At 33.6% G+C, this 22,901-nt stretch overlaps 4 protein-coding genes across 4 annotated transcripts; 2 read left to right on the top strand and 2 right to left on the bottom strand.

Annotated features, from left to right (window-relative positions):
• Nucleotides 1–29: 29 nt before the first annotated feature.
• On the bottom strand, nt 30–1,737 carry KVR01_013830 (uncharacterized protein). The gene is made up of 2 exons (XM_044792037.1): nt 1,466–1,737; nt 30–1,409 (listed from the first exon to the last, which is right to left on the bottom strand). The coding sequence occupies exon 2, from the start codon at nt 1,406–1,408 to the stop codon at nt 485–487; it is 924 nt and encodes a 307-aa protein (XP_044637174.1). The 5' UTR covers nt 1,409; nt 1,466–1,737; the 3' UTR covers nt 30–484.
• Nucleotides 1,738–2,490: 753 nt separating this feature from the next.
• KVR01_013849 (uncharacterized protein) lies at nt 2,491–5,992 on the top strand. Its single transcript, XM_044789418.1, has one exon. The coding sequence runs from the start codon at nt 2,696–2,698 to the stop codon at nt 5,693–5,695; it is 3,000 nt and encodes a 999-aa protein (XP_044637193.1). The 5' UTR covers nt 2,491–2,695; the 3' UTR covers nt 5,696–5,992.
• Nucleotides 5,993–6,460: 468 nt separating this feature from the next.
• KVR01_013831 (uncharacterized protein) lies at nt 6,461–7,983 on the top strand. The gene has a single exon (XM_044791614.1). It carries the CDS (start codon nt 6,663–6,665, stop codon nt 7,911–7,913), a length of 1,251 nt encoding a protein of 416 aa, XP_044637175.1. The 5' UTR covers nt 6,461–6,662; the 3' UTR covers nt 7,914–7,983.
• Nucleotides 7,984–8,415: 432 nt separating this feature from the next.
• On the bottom strand, nt 8,416–10,564 carry KVR01_013826 (uncharacterized protein). The gene is made up of 6 exons (XM_044790327.1): nt 10,218–10,564; nt 9,883–10,155; nt 9,656–9,797; nt 8,865–9,604; nt 8,720–8,810; nt 8,416–8,604 (listed from the first exon to the last, which is right to left on the bottom strand). The coding sequence occupies exons 1-6, from the start codon at nt 10,530–10,532 to the stop codon at nt 8,453–8,455; spliced, it is 1,713 nt and encodes a 570-aa protein (XP_044637170.1). The 5' UTR covers nt 10,533–10,564; the 3' UTR covers nt 8,416–8,452.
• Nucleotides 10,565–22,901: the final 12,337 nt, after the last annotated feature.

Here is a 22,901-nt window from a genome sequence, read left to right as displayed (position 1 = left end):
GCCCTGTTCGAGGCGGCTGTTCCCAAAACTGTTTAGATGCACCCACTGTTGCCCGGTGACTTGAATTTTGTACTGTACAAGGTGTCACCAAAAGGTAGTTCGTGACCCTGCCTCCTGCTATGGATATGGAGGTGCTCTATCTGCAAAATTGATTTCCTGGACGCCTTGCTGGGCCTATCATCTGGGTATCTCCCTTGCTCGTGCCACCCGAACACACATTCCAGTGTGATGGTGGTGGTGGTGGTGACACATGCTCAATGCACGCGCATGCTCATGGACATTCCGGCCGGGTGTCCATCCTTCCCCTTTTTGTACATATTCAAAGCCGAAAACCAAACCACTGTCCCTTTTTGGTGTCCAAACTCCAGCTGCCCTTCCTGTAGTAAGCCGTGGGAGGCGATCGCGTCGCGATGGCCACCAAGACGCGATAGCCATGAAGACCGAGCTGATTGGCCCCATCCACAGCTCTTTGCAACCGACCACATCAGTAGCCCCTGCGGCGGAGGAGATCCTCTATTTCCCCAGCCTTAGCGGCCATGGTCTTCTCCATGTCGTCGAAAAGGCCCATGAGGCGGATGTCAGAGTGCATCGTCCAGGCCTCGTTGTCGCTCAGGTACAGGCGGTACGGCTCGCCGAGCACCTGCAGCCCCACGAAGCACAGCAGGCCTGGCACGGACGCCCGTCCCGCCCGCCTGAACAGCTGGCCGACCGCCCTGCCCCGGCTGCCGATGTTGTTGAAGCTGCCACCGCCGAACCCAAACCTCGCGCCGGTGCCGGCGTGCTGCTGCTGCTGCGGGGTGGAGAAGTGTGTGATGTGCCCGTCCGCGCCGACCGTCCCGGTGCCCATGCCGTGGTGTGAAGCGCCTGCGGTTGCGGTGGCGGCAGCAGCCTCCTCCGCCGCCCTCCGGACGGCCTCCCTGGTGCCGCTCTTGGCCCAGCTCCGGGACATGAGCCAGGCGCCCAGCCCCGTCGCGATGGGGCGGTCGTAGCTCGCGGCGGCGGCGGAGCGGGCGGCGGGCTCGAGGACGCCGTCGCGCTCGTCGTCGGTCAGCTTGCGGCGGACGGCGCGCGTGTAGAACATGTAGCTGGAGACGCAGTCGTGGCGGAAGTCGGCGTCGGGGTAGCCCCACAGCCAGGAGAGCACGGGCATCTGGGCGTACCTGTGCCAGGGGATGGTGGAGATGTAGGATGTGTTGCGCTTGATCCAGTTCTCGAGGGCGAGGTCCTCGGCCTGGGTGGGCTGGTCTAGGATCTTCGGGAGCGGAGGGGGAGGGTCATCGGAGGAAGAGGAGGACTGGTTTCCGGTGAGGGAAGGCATCGCGGTGGTGGTGGCGTTGTCGCGGGGTTCTGTTAAGGTGCCGACTTTGACGAGGTCGGAGGGGATGTTGTCGGGCTTTCTATCGGCCATTCTGGGTTCACATGGTGAGTGTAAGATAGGCAGTATTCAGTTATCAGAGGGACAAACCTAGAGCCTCAGAAATACTGTCCTGTTAACAACCAAGGAGGGCAATTCCAGTGAAGATGTTGGCTGCCCAGATTGTTGGAGATGACGTCGCGGGGTCTAAAAAGTGTCGGTCATGGTGCAGGCCTGGCAGGTGGATGGCAAAAAGATTTGGAGGCTACCGCGGCAGCACCCCTGGATCTGGGCCGGGTACCCCTGCTATTCTGGCTAGCGCGGAGGTCCGACAGGGAGTTTAATTATCTGTGGCAGGGTTGCCCCGCGGTCGCAGAAGATCAGTCGTCCATCACAGCTTTCTTTCCCCATGGGACAATTGGTCTTCAAAGGGGCCGAGGATTTGAGGAGATATTTGCACTAGCTGGACTACTGCACTATTGAGTTTAATGGATTTTCTGCTGTGTGTAAGTGGCATGCACAACAGAGCACAGTCCCCTGCAGGTAGCATGGATGAGAGCTTCAATGTTACCACAGTAGAAGATGGGGGGTAGGATTTTGAAACCCTTTTCCCTCAGAAGCAAATTTAGAGAAGCATACCGGAGATTGCAAGAGGCTGGACTTGGCAGGCAGGCAGGTCGGCACACCAGGGACACCGATAACAAACGCATGGGCATGTTTGAGGCTTGGAGGAGACGGACCATTCATCCACCAGGATGAGAACAGACACATGACAATGGCATGTCTATTGCGGGGTGCTCCACGTCAAAAGAAGCTGTGAGAAGAATCCATCCTCCTGACTCTCACAGACTGTGCAATGCAGTTCCCCTACCACATCAATGATACCAAATTCAAGGGCAACCACAGCATTGAGTTCAATCCAACCTCACAATGCCCATGCGCAAAATCCCACCAACAGTCGGCCGGTGAGCTGATATGTTCCTAGTGCCAGGTGCCAGCCTGAGCCCCTGTCCTTGCTGGGGAAAGGGAGGCCTGTAACTCCATCCAAATTATCGATATGGGTGGGAAGAGCAAGTCCGGGCATGAGGACCGTGTAATAAATTCTGATCCCCCTCAGTATCACCTCGTCCCTCACGCGTCCCTCACGCGTCCCTCTCCTCATCAACACTCAAAATTGCTGCCCCTCAACCCGTGTGCTTGCTGGCTTTTGAGGTTCCAAGGTTGCGACTTCCAGTTTGCAACATATGCTGTGCTTTGTCTGGCTGTGTCTGTCTGGCTGTGTGCCCCGGCCCTTGCCTTCCCTTGTTCACCCCACCAAGGCAGGCACTGTACGGGTAGAAGATGGGTCCTCGTGGCTCGTGCCACGACCTTAACCATAACGTGTCCGCCGACGTCTTCGCCTTTCATCTGCCAGGCCCCCTTCCCCTCTCACCCGCAAACCCCATGGAAGCATTCAAGCCACCCCCGCAGAAGTGCTCGACAACGGTGCCAAAGATGTCCAGCATCAACGCGGCGTGGGCCAAGAGGCAGCCCATATATCTCCCTGGGTTCGACCGCGCCACACAGCTCGGCATGGACTTCAAGTCCATCCAGTTCGGAACAGCCTGGCTCCGCAAGACCTACACCAACGATCGTGCCAAATCAATACGGGAGGCTGGTTTGCCTACCGACGATCATCAGATCCGCGAGCGACCGCTGCAGGAGGTCCGCTATGGAAACAACATCTCTCTCCTGTTCAAGGCCTGTTGCGCCTTCAGGGACTTCCACGCCTCTGGTGATCTCTGGAAAGCCGTCGGTCGTGTATATGGAGTCTCCTCCGAGGTGGTCAGGTCCGTAGTAGACATTTTTGTTATGGCCCGTGAAATCTATCTCTTCAACGACCCGCCAGATGACCCCACCTCGGGCTTGAGGTCAAGCGCCACGTATTGGGTCGACCAATGGATCGAATTCATCAACGGGCGGCTTCCGCGAAAACCACCACCCACGAATGACGTTTTTGCAGGAGTCGATGAACTCTTCAAGGCACAAGAATACAAAAACGGGGATCTTGCACGTGTTCTCACAGCTGAGCCCGACGCCGCGCCTCCACCAGCACCTCCACCGAGGCCTCGTGCTCTGATGAAACGCTCGCCGTCTCCCTGTCCTTTGGAGTCATCCCCGATGGCCAAGAAGAGGGCCATTTCGACCACCACGGACGGGACAGGAACTCAGGCAATATCGTTCGACTTCAGGGGCAAGGATAAGCCTCTTAATTCGGCGTTCAGCACAAACGGCCGCCAACCTACAGATCAACAACCTGATTGCAAACACAAGGAACCATATTTCCAACTCAAGATTCGCGGCTCTCACAAGACGCCCCTGGATCAGGACCGCTATCACCCCGAGGCCGACGACTATGCGGCGCTGGCACAATCCAATATTGACCTCCAGGCCCGCGTAGAATCCCTCGAGAAGGAAAGGCTCGAGTCCGTCAGGGCCCAGAAAGACAGGGACAATGCCATCAGATCGCTACAAGCCAGGTTCACAGCTTTCGAAAGGGCGTCTGCAGCCGCGAGTACTCCCGCGCCGCCCAACGACGGTGTCGCCCGGGAGATGCAGGATATGACAGAGAAGCTTGAGGCTCAGGCCGAAAAGCTACAAAGGATCGAGCAAGAGCTCGAGACTAGGGACCAGGCCGAAAAGCTACGCAAGATCGAGCAAGAGCTCGGTACCAGGGACCAGGCCGAAAAGCTACACAAGATCGAGCAAGAGCTCGGGACCAGGGACCAGGCCGAAAAGCTACACAAGATCGAGCAAGAGCTCGGGACCAGGGACCAGGCCACACATAACATGCAGGCAACCATCTCCTCGTTACGAGAAGAGTTGGCAAGACGAGAGGGGGCCATGGAAGCCCAAAGGAAGGAGTTCTCTGACACGCTGGTCAGGATCTCGGCTCTCGAAGCTAAAAATGTCTTCTTCAACGATCTCCACAAAGCCATTCGAGAGCTGAAGGCAAAGGTCGAGGCTCAGAAAGATGAGGCGACTGCCATTTCACTGGACTCTTCCAATGAACAGGACAAACGGGACGCAAGACTGAAAGCGACCGAGCAAACACTGAAGAAACAGGATCAGAATGTCCAGAGGACAATAGAAAAATTCTTGGTCCTTCAGGGCCAGTTGCTCGCACTCAACTCCAGGTTCGAGTCCTTGGAGAAACAAGATCGGACTGTCCAGAGGGCAATGGACAAAGTCTTGGCCCTTGAGGGCCAGTCGCTCCTACTCAAGGCTAGGGTCGGGTCCCTGGAGAAACAAGAGAAAACTGTCCAGAGCGCAATGGACAGACTCTTAATCCTCGAGGATCAATCGCTCATACGTAACGCTAGGACCGAATCCCTGGAGAAACAAGGCCAAACTATCCAGGGGGCCATGGATAGACTCTTGGTCCTTGAGGACCAGTCGCAAATACGTAACGCTAGGATCGAATCCCTAGAGAAACAAGAGCAAACTGTCCAGGGGGCAATGGATAGACTATTGGTACTTGAGGACCAGTCGCTCAGATACAACGGGAGGATCGAATCCCTGGAGAATCAGACGGATATCACAGAGGTTGAAGCTCGATTATGCGCAAGAGTATCTACCGTGGAGCAAACCCAGGCTGATAACCTGAGGATGTCCGATTCCCACATCCAAACGCTCCGGGTGGGTCTCGAGCAGGCGCGAGAAGAAATCGTAAATCTCTCAAAGAGGCTTGCTACTGGGTTAGGCTGTCTGCCAACGATCGAGCAGAACATGTCGGAGATGCAGACCAAGATCACGAATATCGACCGGCAAGAAACCAACATCTCGAAACGCCTCGACGACCTGGACATTTCCCGAGAAGCTCTCGCGCTGCAGGTCTACGCAGCCCGTCTCGACGAACTCTCCAAGTCCCTCGAGACGCTGATACAGCTGCCCGCCACCCTGGCCAAGAGAGAAGAAGCCCGGGCTGCAGCCTCCGAGGCCGACCTCACCATGAAGGAGTTTTACCAGCACCTGAAGGCCGCCAGTCAACAACAGGCGAAACAGGCGCAACAGACGAAAAAGGCTGCGAGTGCCAGTGACGCCAACTCGCAAGCTTTACAGTGGCTGACGGAAAAGGTGAACAATATGGACTGGGTGCTCGAGAAATACATGAGTGATAGCCGGGAGAAGCTGGGCCAGCTGGTGGACGGCGCCGCATATGCGAGGGACATGGGCCGGTGTGCCAAAGAGAGCAGCAACGTCGCCACTGTCGTGGGCGAGTTGTGTCGGCGGGTCGGCATCATGGAGAGAGGCTTCGAGGTCATCAGAGATGCGGGTATCATGTGTGCTCCTCGGCGCTGATGTTTGGACCATGGCCCCGGGGCTGTTGTTGGGCGTTGGGGAGCTCAAGCCTGGGCGCGTGGAAGCGCGAGTCTGCAGGCGGGAAACCTGCCGTCTCGCGGCTCTACAAGATCCTCGGAGGCCGCCATTTTTCTCATTGTATTTATTATTTTTTTTGGAGCGACCTTGGCGGATTCTGAAATTCGTTAATGACGACTAATGGCTACGAAAGACAACGAAGACGAACGTCTGTGGGACTACAAAAGGAGCGGTGTTAGAGCACCCAGCCTAGAAGATATATGTATAATGTATTGCTTCTGAATGGTCAGTGATGGAACAGGCGAAATTCGTGCAATAGCCTTACCTCGGTGACCAAGTGAAGTCATGCCGGTGATGGGTGCTCAAGTGACTCTGTGCCCCCAGTCTGGTCACTGTAGATTACCTACCGTATAAAGGCGCCATGTATCTCCCCGGGCGTATGCGGAATAGAAGCGAAACCAGTAGATTACCTAGGTAGGTAGGGACGTAGTTATAATTGTCATGTCTGGTATCAGAACGGCCCCGAAGGTGTTCCCGCCCGTCAGCAGGTCCCAACGGCCACTAGCTCGTGGCCGAAGCGTGCGCTGCAGTGCGCTTGTTGATCCTCCTCGTTCAGGTTTCGCAGCATCGGGTGTGCCGAGTCTGCCGAATCTGCCGAATTCACCGAGTTCCGCCAAAGCTGCCTGGCGCTTATCACGCCGGCCTCGAAGGCAGCAGCCAGCGTCGGATATCGCACGGACGGGCAGGTTTGATACCACTTATAGGAAAACGGGAACTGTCTATAGCTTTTCTTGTCTGTGCTACAGACTATATAAGCCGAGATGTTACCGTTCCTTGTGTCAGCCACTCTAGCCTTTGTGACACAGCATCGCCAACCCACCTGGGCATCAAACATCTAGGCATTTTAGAGCCAAATTGTATCACTTTACCTGGTAATTAAACCCACATCATGGCACAGCCGCAACCAAGAATCGCTATTATCGGTGGAGGTCCTGCTGGGCTCACCCTTGGTGCCTTGCTGCACCAGCACAACATCCCCTTTACTATCTACGAACTTCGCCCTCGTCCAACGGACAAAGAGCTCGCCGAACCGTCAGGAATGCTCGACCTCCACGAGGAATCTGGTCTAGCCGCAGTGCGCGCATGTGGACTTTACGAGAAATTCCTCCCCCTGACTGGGGATTGCGAGGAGTCAATGATAGTCTCGGACAAGCACGGCAACATCTTACATTCGGACCAGGCTGGGCTTGCCAACCGGCCTGAGATCTCCAGGCACAACATCATCCGGCTTTTCATGTCCAAGATCCCAGAGGCCTATATCAGGTACGACTCGAAATTGCTTTCCGCAGAACGCAACCCCACGACTGGCGTGGTGACCCTGGAACTCTGCTCCGCGACAAACCCTTCCGCCGTATCGTTCGAGAAGTACGACCTAGTCATCGGCGCCGACGGGGCGTGGTCCAAGATCCGGCCCCTCGTCAGTGAAGTCAAGCCGCAGTCGAGTGGGCTGCAGTACCTCACGATGTACATCAGGGACATCGAAACGCGCTATCCCCACCTGGCAGGCCTGGTAGGTAAGGGGTCATTCATAGCGCTGGGGAACAAACACGGCCTGAACAGCCACCGCGCCGCGCAGGGCTCAGCCCTGATCTACCTGATGACCAACGCGCCCGGCGGCGACGAGGGCGCAATGATCAAGTCCCTCTCGAGGATGTCCGTGCCAGAGCTCAAGGCCCACTTCCTCGGCGACGCCAACAGCTACGGCGACTGGGGCCCCGCCCTGAAGGAGATCATCACGGTGGCCCTCGACGAGCAGGCCCCGCACGGGGTGCAGATAAAGCCTCTCGTGATGCTGCCCATCGGGCACAGGTGGGGCCCGAAGCCCGGGGTCACTCTGGTCGGGGACGCCGCGCACGTGATGACGCCCTTCGCGGGCGAGGGCGTCAACTCGGCCATGTGGGACGCGCTGCACCTTGCCGCTGCTGTATCTGAGGCGTGGGCTGCGCGCGGAGAGGATGAGAGAGATTTCGGTGACGCGCTGGCACCGCTCCTGAGGAAGTACGAGGAGGTCATGTTTGTGCGGGCGCAGGAGAAGGCTGAGGAGACTTGGAGGAATTGCGAGATGATGTTTGCCGAGGATGGGGCGCAGGCGCTCGCGGCCATGATGCAGAGTTTCTTCGAGGCGGGCCCCCCTCAGTAGGCGGGCTGCCGCTTCTTCACATATACCGAGCTGGTCTGTCAGCTACGTTCAAATGTTAATAGGATTCATGATTAGGCGTTTAATTCTCATGTAGACTTTCGACACCACTCGACAGTACCAATCAGATAGAGATCAATGTGTGATGAATACAGCTTGAAGCTCATGACTCCGTCGAGGCATGATGCTTTGCATTTCATATGAGCTATGTGAAAGAAAACGGATATACTTGTTTATTGCTGCTGCGTGTCAGATTTCAACAAGCCTATTGTCGTATGAAAATTGGATGCCAGCCTTTTCTTCTAAGGTTCGTGGCCAAACAGTCACACACCTGGGCATTCAAATTGCATGAACAATATGGTATGGTCCAGCCATCTATATTGATTGCTCTAGGTAGGGATTCGAGCCTATTTATAATTAAAATATCGGCTTAGACTTGCGTCTTCTATGCTTATACCTAGGTAAACATATCTAAGACTACCTGGGCAAGAAGTCCCAAGGTCCGGGTTAATACCCAAAGCCAAACTGTACGAGGTATCTAATTACAACTTGGAAGAACTTGCGCCATTGCGACTTCCGGGGCCTGCATGATACGTGTCAATAAGCTTGGCAATCTCCAGGCATTCTTCGTCACGCATCGTCGTAGTAATAATCTGGATGGATGTTGGAGCACCCTCCAAATTTGCCGGGTTGTCTGTTGATTTGTCAATCACTGAGCGCATGGACGATTAAGGACCTTGGAAGGAGTGCCGGATTCAAGAGCAGATTCGTGGCCCAGAAAGACCTGATGTGACAATGGATTTACTTACAAGGTGGTACAGTCTGACCTGGGCGCTTTACGAGGTTTTCGGCTGGACTTGGGTTCTCGACTGAACCGACAGGTATTACGCACGCAGGATACTGCTTAAATGTTAGCCATTTGCTCTTACAAGGCTGGGGTCCGTCGGCACTTACATCAAGGAAGCTGAAGAGGCAAGTGTACGGCGCTAAAGCATACATATCATGCTCTACAGCCGTCGTCTGCGCTCCAGGACCAATTACAGCATCTAGTCCCCGGGCCACCCACATCTTCTTCCAAAGGTCTTGGATCTCGGACCTCTTCACATTGAGGAATGCGAGCCTCTCCAATGAGTCTTTGATAGTCCTTGTGTCTGGCAGGAAATCTCGGTCCCAATTGACTTCCTTCATTGCGTTTCGGATAAAGACAAGTGATGGGACAAGCGGCTCGCCAGCCTTGGCGAGTATCTTGGTAGACGTTTTGTCCAGGCTGAACAACTGGGTAGCCACGTCGTAGCTTGCGGCAGTCAGACACTCTTGAGCGCTTAACTGGACGATCTCGTGTCCCTGGGACCGGAGTAGATCCGCTGTGTCAGAAACGGCCTTCTTAACCGGTGGGTGCAAAGGCAGCAGCGGGTCCTCAGCAAGCACACCGAACCGGAGCCTTGCCTTCGGTGGGCGAACGTTCCTCCAGGGCACATCGAGCACTGTTGAATCAAGCAGCGCCGGCCTGGAGTTGATGACTGATTTCAGAAAGATCTCCAAGGCGCCGACGTCGTTTGCGAGAGGACCGGCAGAAGGCAGAATAGTCCGCAGGCCCGGGTTGGAGATTGGTGCTTGTTTTCCGTACGGGGTTCTGCACGTCGTCGGGCGGAAGCCGTATAAGCCGCAGCAAAGAGCAGGGATGCGGATTGATCCTGGGCCTGTCAATTTTCTAAGTCTTTCTCCATGAAAGGCGGTCGACTTACCTGCGACATCAGTGCCTACGCCAAGAGGTGAGCCCCGAAACGCAATTAGGGCACCTTCGCCACCTGTGGACCCTCCTGCGGTGAGGCTTGTGTTCCAAGGGTTGAGTGCCCGGCCGAAGACATTGTTATGCGAATCAGCAGTCTTTGAACGGAGTCTTGTTAGTGAGGGATGTGGGAGTGGGGAGGAGATATGACTAAGGTTGAATGTGAGATAAGTAGCAACGTACCATGAGTGTCTGTGGAATATTGGTTTTGCAGTACAACACAGCGCCTAGATTTAACAAAGTATCGACCATATAAGAATTTTCTTGAGATGGTCCATTGTCGAGGTATGCAACAAACCCAACGGTCGCATCGGTACCGCGGACCTGAAAACTGTCCTTGAGGCTGATAGGCAGTCCATGGAGAGGGCCAACAATTTTGCCCTTCGCTCTGAGAGCATCCAGATGCTTGGCTCGCTCTTGGGCCTGTTCGAAGAATATCTCGGTGAGACAGGACGTCTGGGACTCGATATCAGTGACGAAGAACAAAAATTGCGACATGAAGCGAGGATCGACCAGACCAGCTGCTGAGCAATAGCTGCCCTCTTGCAAAATGCCACCGTCACATCAAGTGAGGAAAGTTGCCCGGATGCAAGCGCGTTAAGGAGGCCCTGGACGTCATAGCCTTCTGTGATCTTGAGCTCTTTCTCCGTGAGAAGACCTGAGCGGCGGGCAATGTCGAGCTCGATAAGGTTGTTTTTTGAAGACTCGAGCGGGTGCTTGAGGCCCTGCACGAGCGGAGAGGGCAAGTGCCAGGCTTTTGGTATCTGAGTCTGGCAACGTAGTCGTTTCTCGGCGCCGCGTGCCTGCCAGTCATTGGTAATTGGGCTCGTCATGCTGGCACGGGTGGTATTTGAAGAACGACAAAAACAAGGTGTGGAGAATTTGATGTTGCTTTGAGTCGAGAGTTGAAACACTTCCTACTGGTGCAGCATTTATTAGAGAAGACACATTTACAGGCTGATGACTTTACACTCTGGTATGCGGGGTTCCGCGGCCAAGTTGTTCGAGACTACTGCGGAGATATGCTGTCCCGGTGGACCTCGGCATTTTGGCTGGGGATATACGGCTGCGAAGATCAGTTAGTGCTATCGAGTGTGTTGATAGGGAAGAGCCAGCTTGCTGGGTCTGACGTTGTGGGATTCTTCTTCTTATAGGGGCTATTTAAAGAGATTATTTTAATCTCACCGTATAATTGTTTTACCGGCTATTATCCTTTAGGCTACTTATATTAGTAATTTTAGTGTAGCACTATTAGGAGTAATACCTTCTAGCCTTATCTATATAGTATAAAGCTTAGCTATATACCTATATACTTTGCTCCTTTGCACTACTGTATCATTAGAACACAGGATCAGGCATTTTTACACACACATTCAAGCTGTGTGGCTTCTGCATCTGACCTAAGTACCTAAGTCAATCTCTAAAAGACTACACTCAACTGGCATGTAGGGTTTGAAAACTATCACGCGTCAACAATGTTCTTGTATAGGACCGCATTTTGAGGTAACTACCAATTTATTCATCTTGCCTAAAATTTACTCAAAAGCACCTTGGCAGGAGAACTATTTCCCAAGCCTCTTGGGACAATAATAAAGCACTGGTCGTTTTCCCTCATCATCGTACTACTACTACACTCTCGTCCACATTGAAAGGGTCATTCTCCAGCTTCACCCCAGCCCTGTTGGCGATCACCATGCGGTCAATAGGGCTGTCCTCAAGGATAAGAATTTTCAGCTCAATATCAAAGCATTGGCCAACCCGGTTCACTCGAGCAAGGGCTTGGTTCTGCTGGTGCACATCGGTGAGAGGGCTGGTCAAAATGAGGCGGTTAGCAATCTGGAGGTTGAGAGCCTCTGATGCAACAGATGCAGGTGCAATGAAAATCCGCGTCGGACCGTCACGCTTGTGCAGACTGTTGAAGCGCCTCAGGACGTCTTGTCGCTGGCTTTGCTTCAAGTCCTCGTGATATAGGACGGGTCCCGCGCGGGGGTGGTTGCGCGCCAGGATAATGTAGAGCATAAGCGCTGTGAAGAGGGTGGGCGTGATAATGACCATCTTCTTTAGCTTCAAGTCTGACTGGACGTTGGCGCTGGCGCTGGACTTGGACTGGGGCCGCGGTGTATTGTCCTTCGCCATAAGCTCCAAATCGTTCAGGATCACCTGGAGTTTTGGGCTCCGCGGGCCACGGGTGAGCTTCTCGGCCAAAGATTGAAAGTATTTGTGGCCTAACAGCGACTCCCCCGTCGTGTTTTTCATATTTCGAATAGTTTTCCGAGTATCCAAGTCTGTAATGGCGAGTTGTGGATTCTCGAGTAGAAGGATGGCCGCAGACGGGAACATAGAAAGCAGGTATAGGTGCTCCGATTGCTGTTTCATGTTCAGAATTGTGTCGAACGAAGCGCCGGAGGGCCCTCTCTCGAGCGTTGTCGTAATATACATCCGAACACTATGCAATTGGCTTTGGGGTGTGTCCCGCGAGATGTATTGGGGATGGACGCTCCGAATGTCTGACACACGCTGTCCGAGCCATGTCGTGTCGAAATCATCTTTGATAACCAATTGGTGGAAGACGTTGTGGAATAGTGTCTCGAACATTTCTCTAGGGTTGTTAGACACCGCAGGAGCGATTGCCTTGTACGTAGTCTCCAAATCGGTGGCATCATAGGCACGTTCTGGGGCAATGAGACTCACTGCAGCGGCCAAGTCTTTGAGCTGCGCGCCGAATGGGGTGCCACTTACCAGCTAGATGTCTGAGGCTCGCGCCTCGGATGGTGTACTGCGAATATTGCGGTGCTGCCTGGCCATCTGTAGAGGCAAGCTGTTCTCCTTAAGGACCTTGTGCGCCTCATCGATAAAGTGGACATCTCCCTTTTCACGTACTAAATTCTAATTTTCTCTTATTTAAGGAGGAGTCTTTAAGGAGGAGGATTAAGAATATTTTAAGAGTTAAATTAGAATAAAGATATCTTTAAACTTTTAAATAATATTATAATTAATTATTCTTAGCTAATAAGGTATTATTAAGTAAAGTTTAAAATATTATAATAGCTTTAAACTTATAAAGAATTAAATTTATAAAATAATATTAAAGGAATAAAAAATAAATAATAAAAGAGTAACTTTAAGTTTATTTATAAATTATTACTATTTTAAACTATTACTTTAAAAGATTACTACTTTAAACTATTACCTTAAACTATTACTTTAAACTACTACTTTAAACCACTACTTTAAACTACTACCTTAAAAGATTATTACTATTTTAAAAATACTATTATTTTAAAAGATAGAGTAATATAAAATAACTATTAATAGTAAGTTTTATACTAATAATATTTTAATGCTTTTAAGATTAGGAGATTTTTAATAGTATATTTAATTTAAATATTAAAATTAATAATTTAGTTTAACTACTACCCTTTAACTTTAATATTACCTTCTTTAATATATTATAAATCTTTAAATAGTTTTTTAAATTTTAAATTAAAAATATTTACTACTTTTTTATTTAAGTTTATTAAAAGAAAAATTAATTATAAATTAAATTAATAAAGTTTTTATTAGTAGTAGTTTTAAGTATATATTTTATTAATTAAAAATTATTAAAATATTCCCTTATATATATATTAAAAATAAAGTATTAAGGTTTATATTTTTAATTATTTTAAATTTAAAGCTATTATTTAGACTTTTAAATAAATTTTAAAGTTTAATTTTATAAATATATATTAATAGGATTAATTTAAATTTATTATTATTTTAAAATTTATATTAATAATTAATTAATATTTATAAGTTATTATAGTAGAGAATATTATATAATTTAATATAAGTTAATAGTCTTTTTATTTAAGTTAATTATATTTAATTATTATTTAAAAGAGGGTTAATTAATTTAAGAATATTTTATTAAAAATATTACTTTAATTTTAAAATCTATTATATATATAAATATATAAAGGAAGAAGTAGTAGTATTTAGGGAATAGAATATAACTTTATTTAAGATTTTATTTAGTTTTAATTTAAGGAAATAGTCTCCTTTTAATTTTTTTAAAATTAACTATAAAAATTAATTTATTTAGAACTCTTTTAAAGGGTATTCTTTATATACTATTATTTTATTAATTATTATTATAAAAGAATAAAATTAATTTAAAGTTTTTAATTTATATTATTAATATTATAATTTAATATTTATAAGTTTTATATAATAATAAGTTAATAATATAAAAGTTTATTAAAATTTTAAGTAATATTTTATTTAAGTATAATAAATTTTATTTAAATATATAAAAAAAATATTAATAAAATAAAAATAAAAGTATATTTTATTTAAATAAAATACTATAGATTTTAAGTTAAAATAGTTATTATAAATATAATATTATTTTTAAAATAAGTATTATAAATAAAAGTAAAATATTTAATTTTAAAATATTAATAATATTTTATTAAAAATATAGTATTTAATTTTTATATTTAAGATATATTTATTACTTAAATTTTACTATTTAAAATATTTTTATATATTAAAGGCTATTATATATAGTTATTTTTAACTTTAAGTTAATTTTAAAGGTTTAAAATAAAAGATGAAAATATATAATAGCCTTTAATATAATCTTATAAAAATATTCTAAAAGTATTTTAAAATTAATTCTAATTCTATAAAAATAGTTACTTTATTTATATAGAAGAATACTTCTCTTTTATAAAAGCAATTTAATAAATAAATATATTAATAAAATACTTTAATATTAAAGTTATTTTTAAAGTTAAAAATATAAAATATAATATAACCTTATAATATAAAGTTATTACTAACTTTAAAAATTTATATAAATTTAATAAAAATAATATTTAAAGAAATAACTCTATTTAAAAAGTATTAAAACTTTAGTTTTATAAAGTATAATATTAAAAGATTATAAGATAATTATAAAAATATTTTTATTAAAAGATATTAAAATAGTAAAAAATAGTTTTTATAATAACTTTATTAGTAAACCTTTAAATTAATTTATAAATATTAAATTAATATATAAATTTTAAATTATAATTAAACTATATAATATTTATTAACTTATATTTTAATATATTATTACCCCTTTTAGTTTTATTAAATATATAGTTTTTATTATTAAATTAAATAAGTTAAAATTTAAGCTTATCTATTATTATTTATTAAATAATTTTTATATTTTATTAATCTTTTAAATATAATAAAGGGTTATTAACTTTTAATTATATTAATTTTATTATTTTTTCTAAAAGCTATCTATTAAAAGGTAAAATTAAGGAAGTATAATATATTTATTAAGCTATATATAATATTACTTATCATTAAGTTTACTATCTTTTAACTTTATAGTATAAAGGGATATTATTAAGTAAGTATATTAAGTTTAAAAAAATTTAAATTATTTTAAATAAATATAAAAAGTTCTTTATTTAAAAATAATTAACTTTATTAAAGTATATTTTATTTTAATATTTTAATTCTAACTTATAATTTATAAATATTTAAAATTAAATTTATAGATTATTCTTTACTATATTTAAACTTATAACACCTATTAAATATAAAGAGTTACTTATAATAACCTATTAAAATTAAATTAAAAATATTTTTAATATAATAAAAGAATATTAAATCTTTAAAAATTATATATAAATATAAGTTTTATAAAGTATATAAATTTTTAATTAAAAAAATACTTAATATAATTTAATCTTTTACTATTTAATTAATTTTATTTAAATTTACTATAAATTTAATATTATTAAATAAATTAAACTTATAAATATTAATTTTTAATTTATATTTATATAAATAATAATAATTATAATACTATATATAAAAGAATATTTTTATAATTTAAAAAAATTAATATAGTAATAAAGTTATATATTTTATATAATATAAATATATAAAAAATATTAAAAATATTATAATTTTCTAAAAGTAAGTTTATTTAATTTTATAAATTTATTTATTAATTAATATTTAAAATAAAAATAAAGACTTAATTAGGAAATTATATCTAACTATTTTCTTACTTTTAATTAAATAATATTTAAAATTATATTAGTTTTTAATTACTTTTTTACTATCCCTTTATTAAATTAACTATATTATTAACTTTAAAATAAGTTTTATAAAATATCCTTTAATAAATTTAATTAATTAATAAAATAAAAGATACTATAATATATTATAAAATATATAAATAATAAATTAAATTATATTAAACCTATTAAATAAATAATAAAAGAATATTTTTATATAATTTAATAAATTTATAAACTTTAATAATTCTATAATTATATAAAAATTAAGATAATAAAAAGTTATAAAGTCTTAAAGTTAATATTAATATCTTTATAAAAATATTTTTAATAAATATATAATATATTAATTAGACTTTATAATTATATTATTATTAAATAATTATATTAAATATTTATTAAAATAAATTTTAATTAATATTTTTAATAAATATATTTTAATAATAATTTAAAGTTAAAAGGATTAAAGAGTATAAAAAAGAAAAGTAAAAGAAAATATAAAAGTTTTTAATAAAAATATCTTTAAATATATAAATATATTATTTAATAATAATTTAAAATTTAAAAATAATAAAATACTTTTAAATAAATTTCTAATAAAAATAACTTTATAATAATAAATAAATTAATATATAAATATATAATTAGATTTAAAGACCTTTTAAGCTCTTAATAAATTTAAAATTTAATTAAATATAATTAATTTAATAAAAGAGAAAAGCTAATATTTATATAAATAATAAAAGAATAAAAATATTTATAAAAATCTAAATATAATTATAATCTAAATAAAAAGAGCTATTATTAATTTAATAATAAAATAAATATATTATTTAATTTAATTTAATATTAACCCCTTATAAAACTAACCGTTATATTATAAGTAATAAATAAACTTTAAGGTTTCTTTTATTTATAAAAAGGTTATTTAATATATAATAAGGGCTTTATAAAACTATAAAAGGTTAATTATAAAGTTAATTAAAATTAATAGGTTAAAAGTCCTATTTAATAAGGATTTTAATTTATTAATAAATTCTATTTATAATATCCTTATATATAAAACTATAATAATAATTAAAATTTTAAATTTAAAGTATATTTTTAAAATTTAAATTATTATAAAAATTAAAAATAATTATTAATATAGTATAATAAAATAAATAAAAAATTTAGTTTAAAAGAGGTTTATTAAAGTTAGTATATTAAAACTATAAATATAGTTAAATATATAAAAATATTAGAAAAATAAAAAGATATTAATAATAAAATTATATAATAAAGTAATTTATTTAAATATAATTAAATTAATAAATATTTATTTAAGTTTAATTAAATTTATAAATAAATTTATTTTATTTATAATATTAATTAAAAGATACTTTAAATTTATAATCTTAAGTAAATATATTTATTATATAGTTTAAAATTAAATATTTATATTATTAATTTTTATAATAAAGGTACTTTATATATTAGTTATAATTAATTTAAACTTACTTAAAAAGCTATATATAAAGTCTATTAGTTTAAATTATTAGTTAATAAGTTTAGTAAAATATAAAAGTAAATATAAAGTATTTAGGTACTTATTAGTAAATTATTCCTCTATTAATTTATATTTTAAAGTATTAAAACTATTTATTAATATTATAAAGACTATTATTTAAATATTATTTATTTTTTATAATTAGTTTAATTTATTAAAAGTATATATATAAAAAGGTAGTATTTATAGCTTTTTTATATTTACTATTAAAGAGGTTTAATTACTTTATAATTTATTAAAATTTAAATTTATTATTAAAAATAAAATCTAACTTTTATAATACTATAAATTTAGCTTTAAATTTAATAAAGAAGGTTAATTTAAAAAGTTTTTATTAACTTAATATCTCTTATTATAAAGAAATTTATATTAAAAGTAATCTTTTAATTATATTTTTAATTTAAATTTATTAATAGGTTAAAATATTTAGAATTTTAATAAAACTATATATATATTTTAATAATTATTAAAAATATAAGATTATATAATAATAAGTTTTAATATAGTTTTAAACTATTATTTTTATTTAAAGTTAATTTTTATTATTTAATTATTTAATATAATATAACTACTTTATAATACTATTTAATTTATTATATTAAATAATATATAAGAAAATTATAGTCTTTATATTAATATTTATATTTAAAAATAAGTAGTTTAAAACTTTATTTAATAATAGTTTATTATAATTTATTATTTCTTTATATTATTATACTTATAGTTAAAATAATTTTATTTTAATTATATTATATATTATTTTTAATAAAAAAGTAATTATTAATAAAAATATTTATAAAATTTTATACTTTTATTTTTATTTTTATATTTATTATTTATATCCTTATTTTTATTATTTTTATTTTTTATTTTTATTTTTTATTTTTTATTTTTATTTTTTTATTCTTTTATTTTTTATTTTTATTAAAATATTATTTATTATTAAATTTAAAATAATAAATAATTTAATAATAATTTAACTTATATAATAGTTAAATAAATTTTTAATAATAAAAATTTTATTATTAACTTTTATTTTTTATTTTATAAAATTAGTTTTTTTAAAATTAATATTATTAAATATAGCCTTAAAGTAATCCTTTTAATCCTTTAATTTTTTAATATTTTTATAATTTTAATAATTTTATATAAATTTTTTAAAGTTTTTATAAAGAATTTTAAAATAGTTTTTATAATATATTTATTTATCTATTTAAATTTTAAAGGTTTATAATAAAGCTTTTAAAGGTTTTATTAATATTTATATTAATAAATTAAATAATAAAAGTTTAAATATTAATTTTATTAAATATAAATAAATAGTTTTTATAAATAGTTTTTTAAAACTTTAAAGTTTAATTAATTATTATTATAATTATTATTATTTATTTTAAAATTAATAGGATTTAAATATAAGTTTTTTTTATAAAAATAGTTTTTATATATATTTATTAAAAGTTATTATATTTATAAGTTTATATTAAAGGTATTTATAAGATTTTAAATATATATTATTTTATAATTTATATAAAGGATATTATTATTAAAATTAATATAATTATTAATATTATTATTATATATATATATATATAAAGAGTAGTTTAGTTAGTTAAGTTGGATTATATAGAAGGGAGGAAGCTAGGCTTAAAAGGCTAGCTATAAGTTTCTTATTATAATTTATTAACTAGAGTTATATAATTTAAACTATTTACTAGTTATAATTACTTTTATTTTTATATTAGTAGTCTTTTATTAAGTAGTTAAGTAATTACTTTAAAAATTTTAATTTTTTTAAATTTTTAAGTTAGTTAAATTTAAACTTTATTTTTTTAATTTATAATAATAGGTATTCTTTTATTAAAGTATTATTAAATAAAGATATATATAAAGTATTATTATATTATTAAAAAAGGCTTAATTTATATATTTTAATTTTAATTATTATTTTAGAATTAAAATAAATATATTATTTTATATATATAAATTTTTAATTTTAATAAAATTATTTATTTTAAATTTTAAATTTAAATATATAAGTAATTATTTTTAAATATATATATAAGTTTATATTTTTATTATTTATAAGATAATATAAATAAATAAGGATTTAAACTTTATAAACCTTTATAGATTTTTATAATCTTAATTTTAATATTATAAATTATTTAATAAAAATAAAAGCTTAACTATTTATAGTTTTTTAAAATAAAAGTTTATTATAATATTATTATATAGTTATTATATTATTATTATTAATTATATTATAGTATAATATTTTAAATAAATTAATAATATAAGTATTATAATTATAAAATTTAACTAAAGATACTTATTATATATAAATTAGTAATTTAAGTATTTATATAATAGTAGATAATATATATATTTTTAACTTTATTAATATAAGTTATTAGTTTAAATATTAACTATAAAGTTTACTTTTAAAAGGAATTTAAAGCTAATTATAGACTTATTATATAGTTTATTAATTATTAAATATAGGTAATTTATAAGATATAAATTTAAACTTTTATTAATTTATTTTATTATAATTTTATATTTTTATTTTTATTAACTTTTTAATTATTATTCTTTATTTTTAATTTATAAGTTTAATTATTTTTAATATTTTATTTATAAATTCTAATAACTTTAGTTTTATTAAGGTAAATACTTTTATATATTAAGTACTATTAATATTTAAAGTTTAATAGAATTTAATACTTTTAATTAATATAGCTTTAAACTTAAAGTTATAACTTATTATTAAAAATAAGCTTTTTAATACTTTATTTAATATTACCTTTATTATTATATTTATTAAATTATTTTTATTATTAATTTAATAAATTTTATTAATTTTTCTTTACTTATATAATTAATAAAGTATTATTATATTAATTATTAATTATTTTTTAATTATATTAAGTTTAATAAAGTATTTATAGAATAGAATTTATATAAATAATTATAAAGATTTATAAATAGTTTTAAATAGTTTATAACTTTTTTATATAATAAAAGTATAATATTTATATTAAAGTTATTAATTATATTATAAATTTTAAATATTAATATATTTTAAGTAACTTTTATACTTAATAGAGAATTAATAAATATTATTATTATATATTTAATAAATATTATTTTTATTTTATTTTTAATAAAAATATAATTATAAAATTAATTTATAAGTTAAAATTTATATTATTAATAAATAATTTATTTATAAAGACTATAAGTTTAACTTTAATAATATTTATTAAAATAAATTAAAGTTTATAATTTAAATTATTAATTTATTATTATAAATATTTATTTAATTTAATATAATTTTTTAAATAAATTTTATAACTATATTATTATAAAAAATTAAATATTATTTTAATTAATAGATAAAAATTAAATATATTTTTAAGTATATTATTTTATATACTTTTATATATAATTATTACTTTAATGTTAATTAGCTTTAATTTAATATTTTAACTTTTTATATATATAGATATTATTATTTTTTTAATAATATATAATTTATAAAAGTTAAAGAGAGTATTAAATATTAATATTTATTTTAATTTATATTTAAAGACTTTTAATTTTTTATTAAAATTTTATAAATTTAAAAGTATTTAAGTTTAAAATATTATTTATTTATATTATTATAATATTAAAGTTATTCTTTTTATATTTTAGTTTAGTAATTAATAAGTATAAATTATATATAGAAGTTTTTATATTAAGATTTTAATATAGTATTTTTAATATATAGTAAATTAATAGACTTTAAATTTTATAATATTATAAAAGGTTTAATAATCTTTATAATAATATTTAAAAGGTACTTATATTAGATTTCTTTAATAGCTATATTAGGATAATTTTTTTAATTTAAATTTAAATTATAAATATATTTAAGTAATATTTTAAAGTATAATTATTATTTTAAAAGAATAGATTAATATAATTATAAATATTAATAAAAGTATTAGCTTTTTATATTATTAGAAATTATATAAGAATACTTTTTTATTTTATATTTTTAAAAATAACTTAAAACTTTTATATAGTTTAATATTCTTACTTTTAATTTTATATATAATATAAGTATTAAAATATAGATTTTATTATATTTTTTATTATATAGCTTAAAATAAAGATATTAACTTTAATTAAGTTTAAAATTTTTAATATATTTAATTTTTTAAATAAGTCTTTTAATATATTAATTATATTATTATATTAAAGTTTTAAAGTAAGTATATAGTTTTTTTTTTTCTTTTATTATAAAGCTTATTAAAGTCTTTATGGATATAAAATATTACTTTTAGTTTATTTTTTAATTTATATAGTTATTCTTATTACTATAATTAGAGTAGTAATAATATCTTTTAATTTTATATTTTTTATAAAAGGTATTTATAAATATAATATAACTTTTAATTAATATATTTTATTAATTTTTAATTTATTAATAGTTATATTAAAAAGTTATTATTTAAAATTTTTATTATTATTTATTATATTATAAAATATTTTAAACTTATATAAATTAAAATATTATTAATTTATTAAAAGGTTTAATATTATATTATATTTATTAATTATAATTAATTTATATAAATTTTATTAACCTTTTTTTTCTTTTTAAATATAACTTTACAAAATAAAATAGATAAGATATTAGATATATTTAAATTATTTTAAATATTTAAGGTATTATTTATTTAATGTTTTATATTTATAAAATATAATATTTTTATTACTTTTAAATAATAACTATTTTTATAAATATAAAAGAAGTTAATAGTAATTTTAATTAATTTAAAGATATACTTTAAATATAAAAGTATAAATATAAATTTATTAAGTTTTATAATATTATTAATAATTTTAAATATTATTTATAGAATAAACTTTTATTAAAGGTTAAACTTAGTTTTATATAAAGTATTTTAAATATATATTTAAGGGGCTATAATATTACTTTATTTTATTAACTATTTAATAAACTTTAATAAATATTTACTTATAAATAATTTTTATAATTTAAATAATACTTTAAATTTTATTAAGGTAAAGTTAGTTTTAATATTATAAATTAAATAATTTAATAATTCTAAATATATATTAATTTATATTAACTATAAAGCTTTTTATATATTTTTTAAATAGAGATATAAGGAAATATTTAATTTAAAAAGTTATTAAATTAATAATATATAAAATAAAAGTATAAAAAATATATTATATTAATTATTATTTTATAGTTAGTTATAATTATTTTATAAATTAAATTTAAATTTTTAATATTAAGTTATAAAATTAATAATAATAGAATTTAGAGATAGCTTTTAAAATAAAAGGTTTAATAGAGTATTTAATATTAAAAAGTAAATATAAAAGTTAATTAATAAAAGATATTTAAATTAATAATAAAGCTATTAAAGTTTAACCTTTATAAAGAATATTTAATATTTATTAAATTTAGTTTTATTAAAAATTATAAATATTCCTACTTTTATATAATAGGAAATATTTTTTTAATTATTTTTATAAAGTATAAAACTTTTATTTATTAT

Source organism: Diaporthe batatas (assembly GCF_019321695.1).
Source record: "Diaporthe batatas strain CRI 302-4 chromosome Unknown Contig00034, whole genome shotgun sequence".
Taxonomy (NCBI): Eukaryota; Fungi; Ascomycota; class Sordariomycetes; order Diaporthales; family Diaporthaceae; genus Diaporthe; species Diaporthe batatas.
This window is presented reverse-complemented; position numbering and strand designations above follow the sequence as displayed.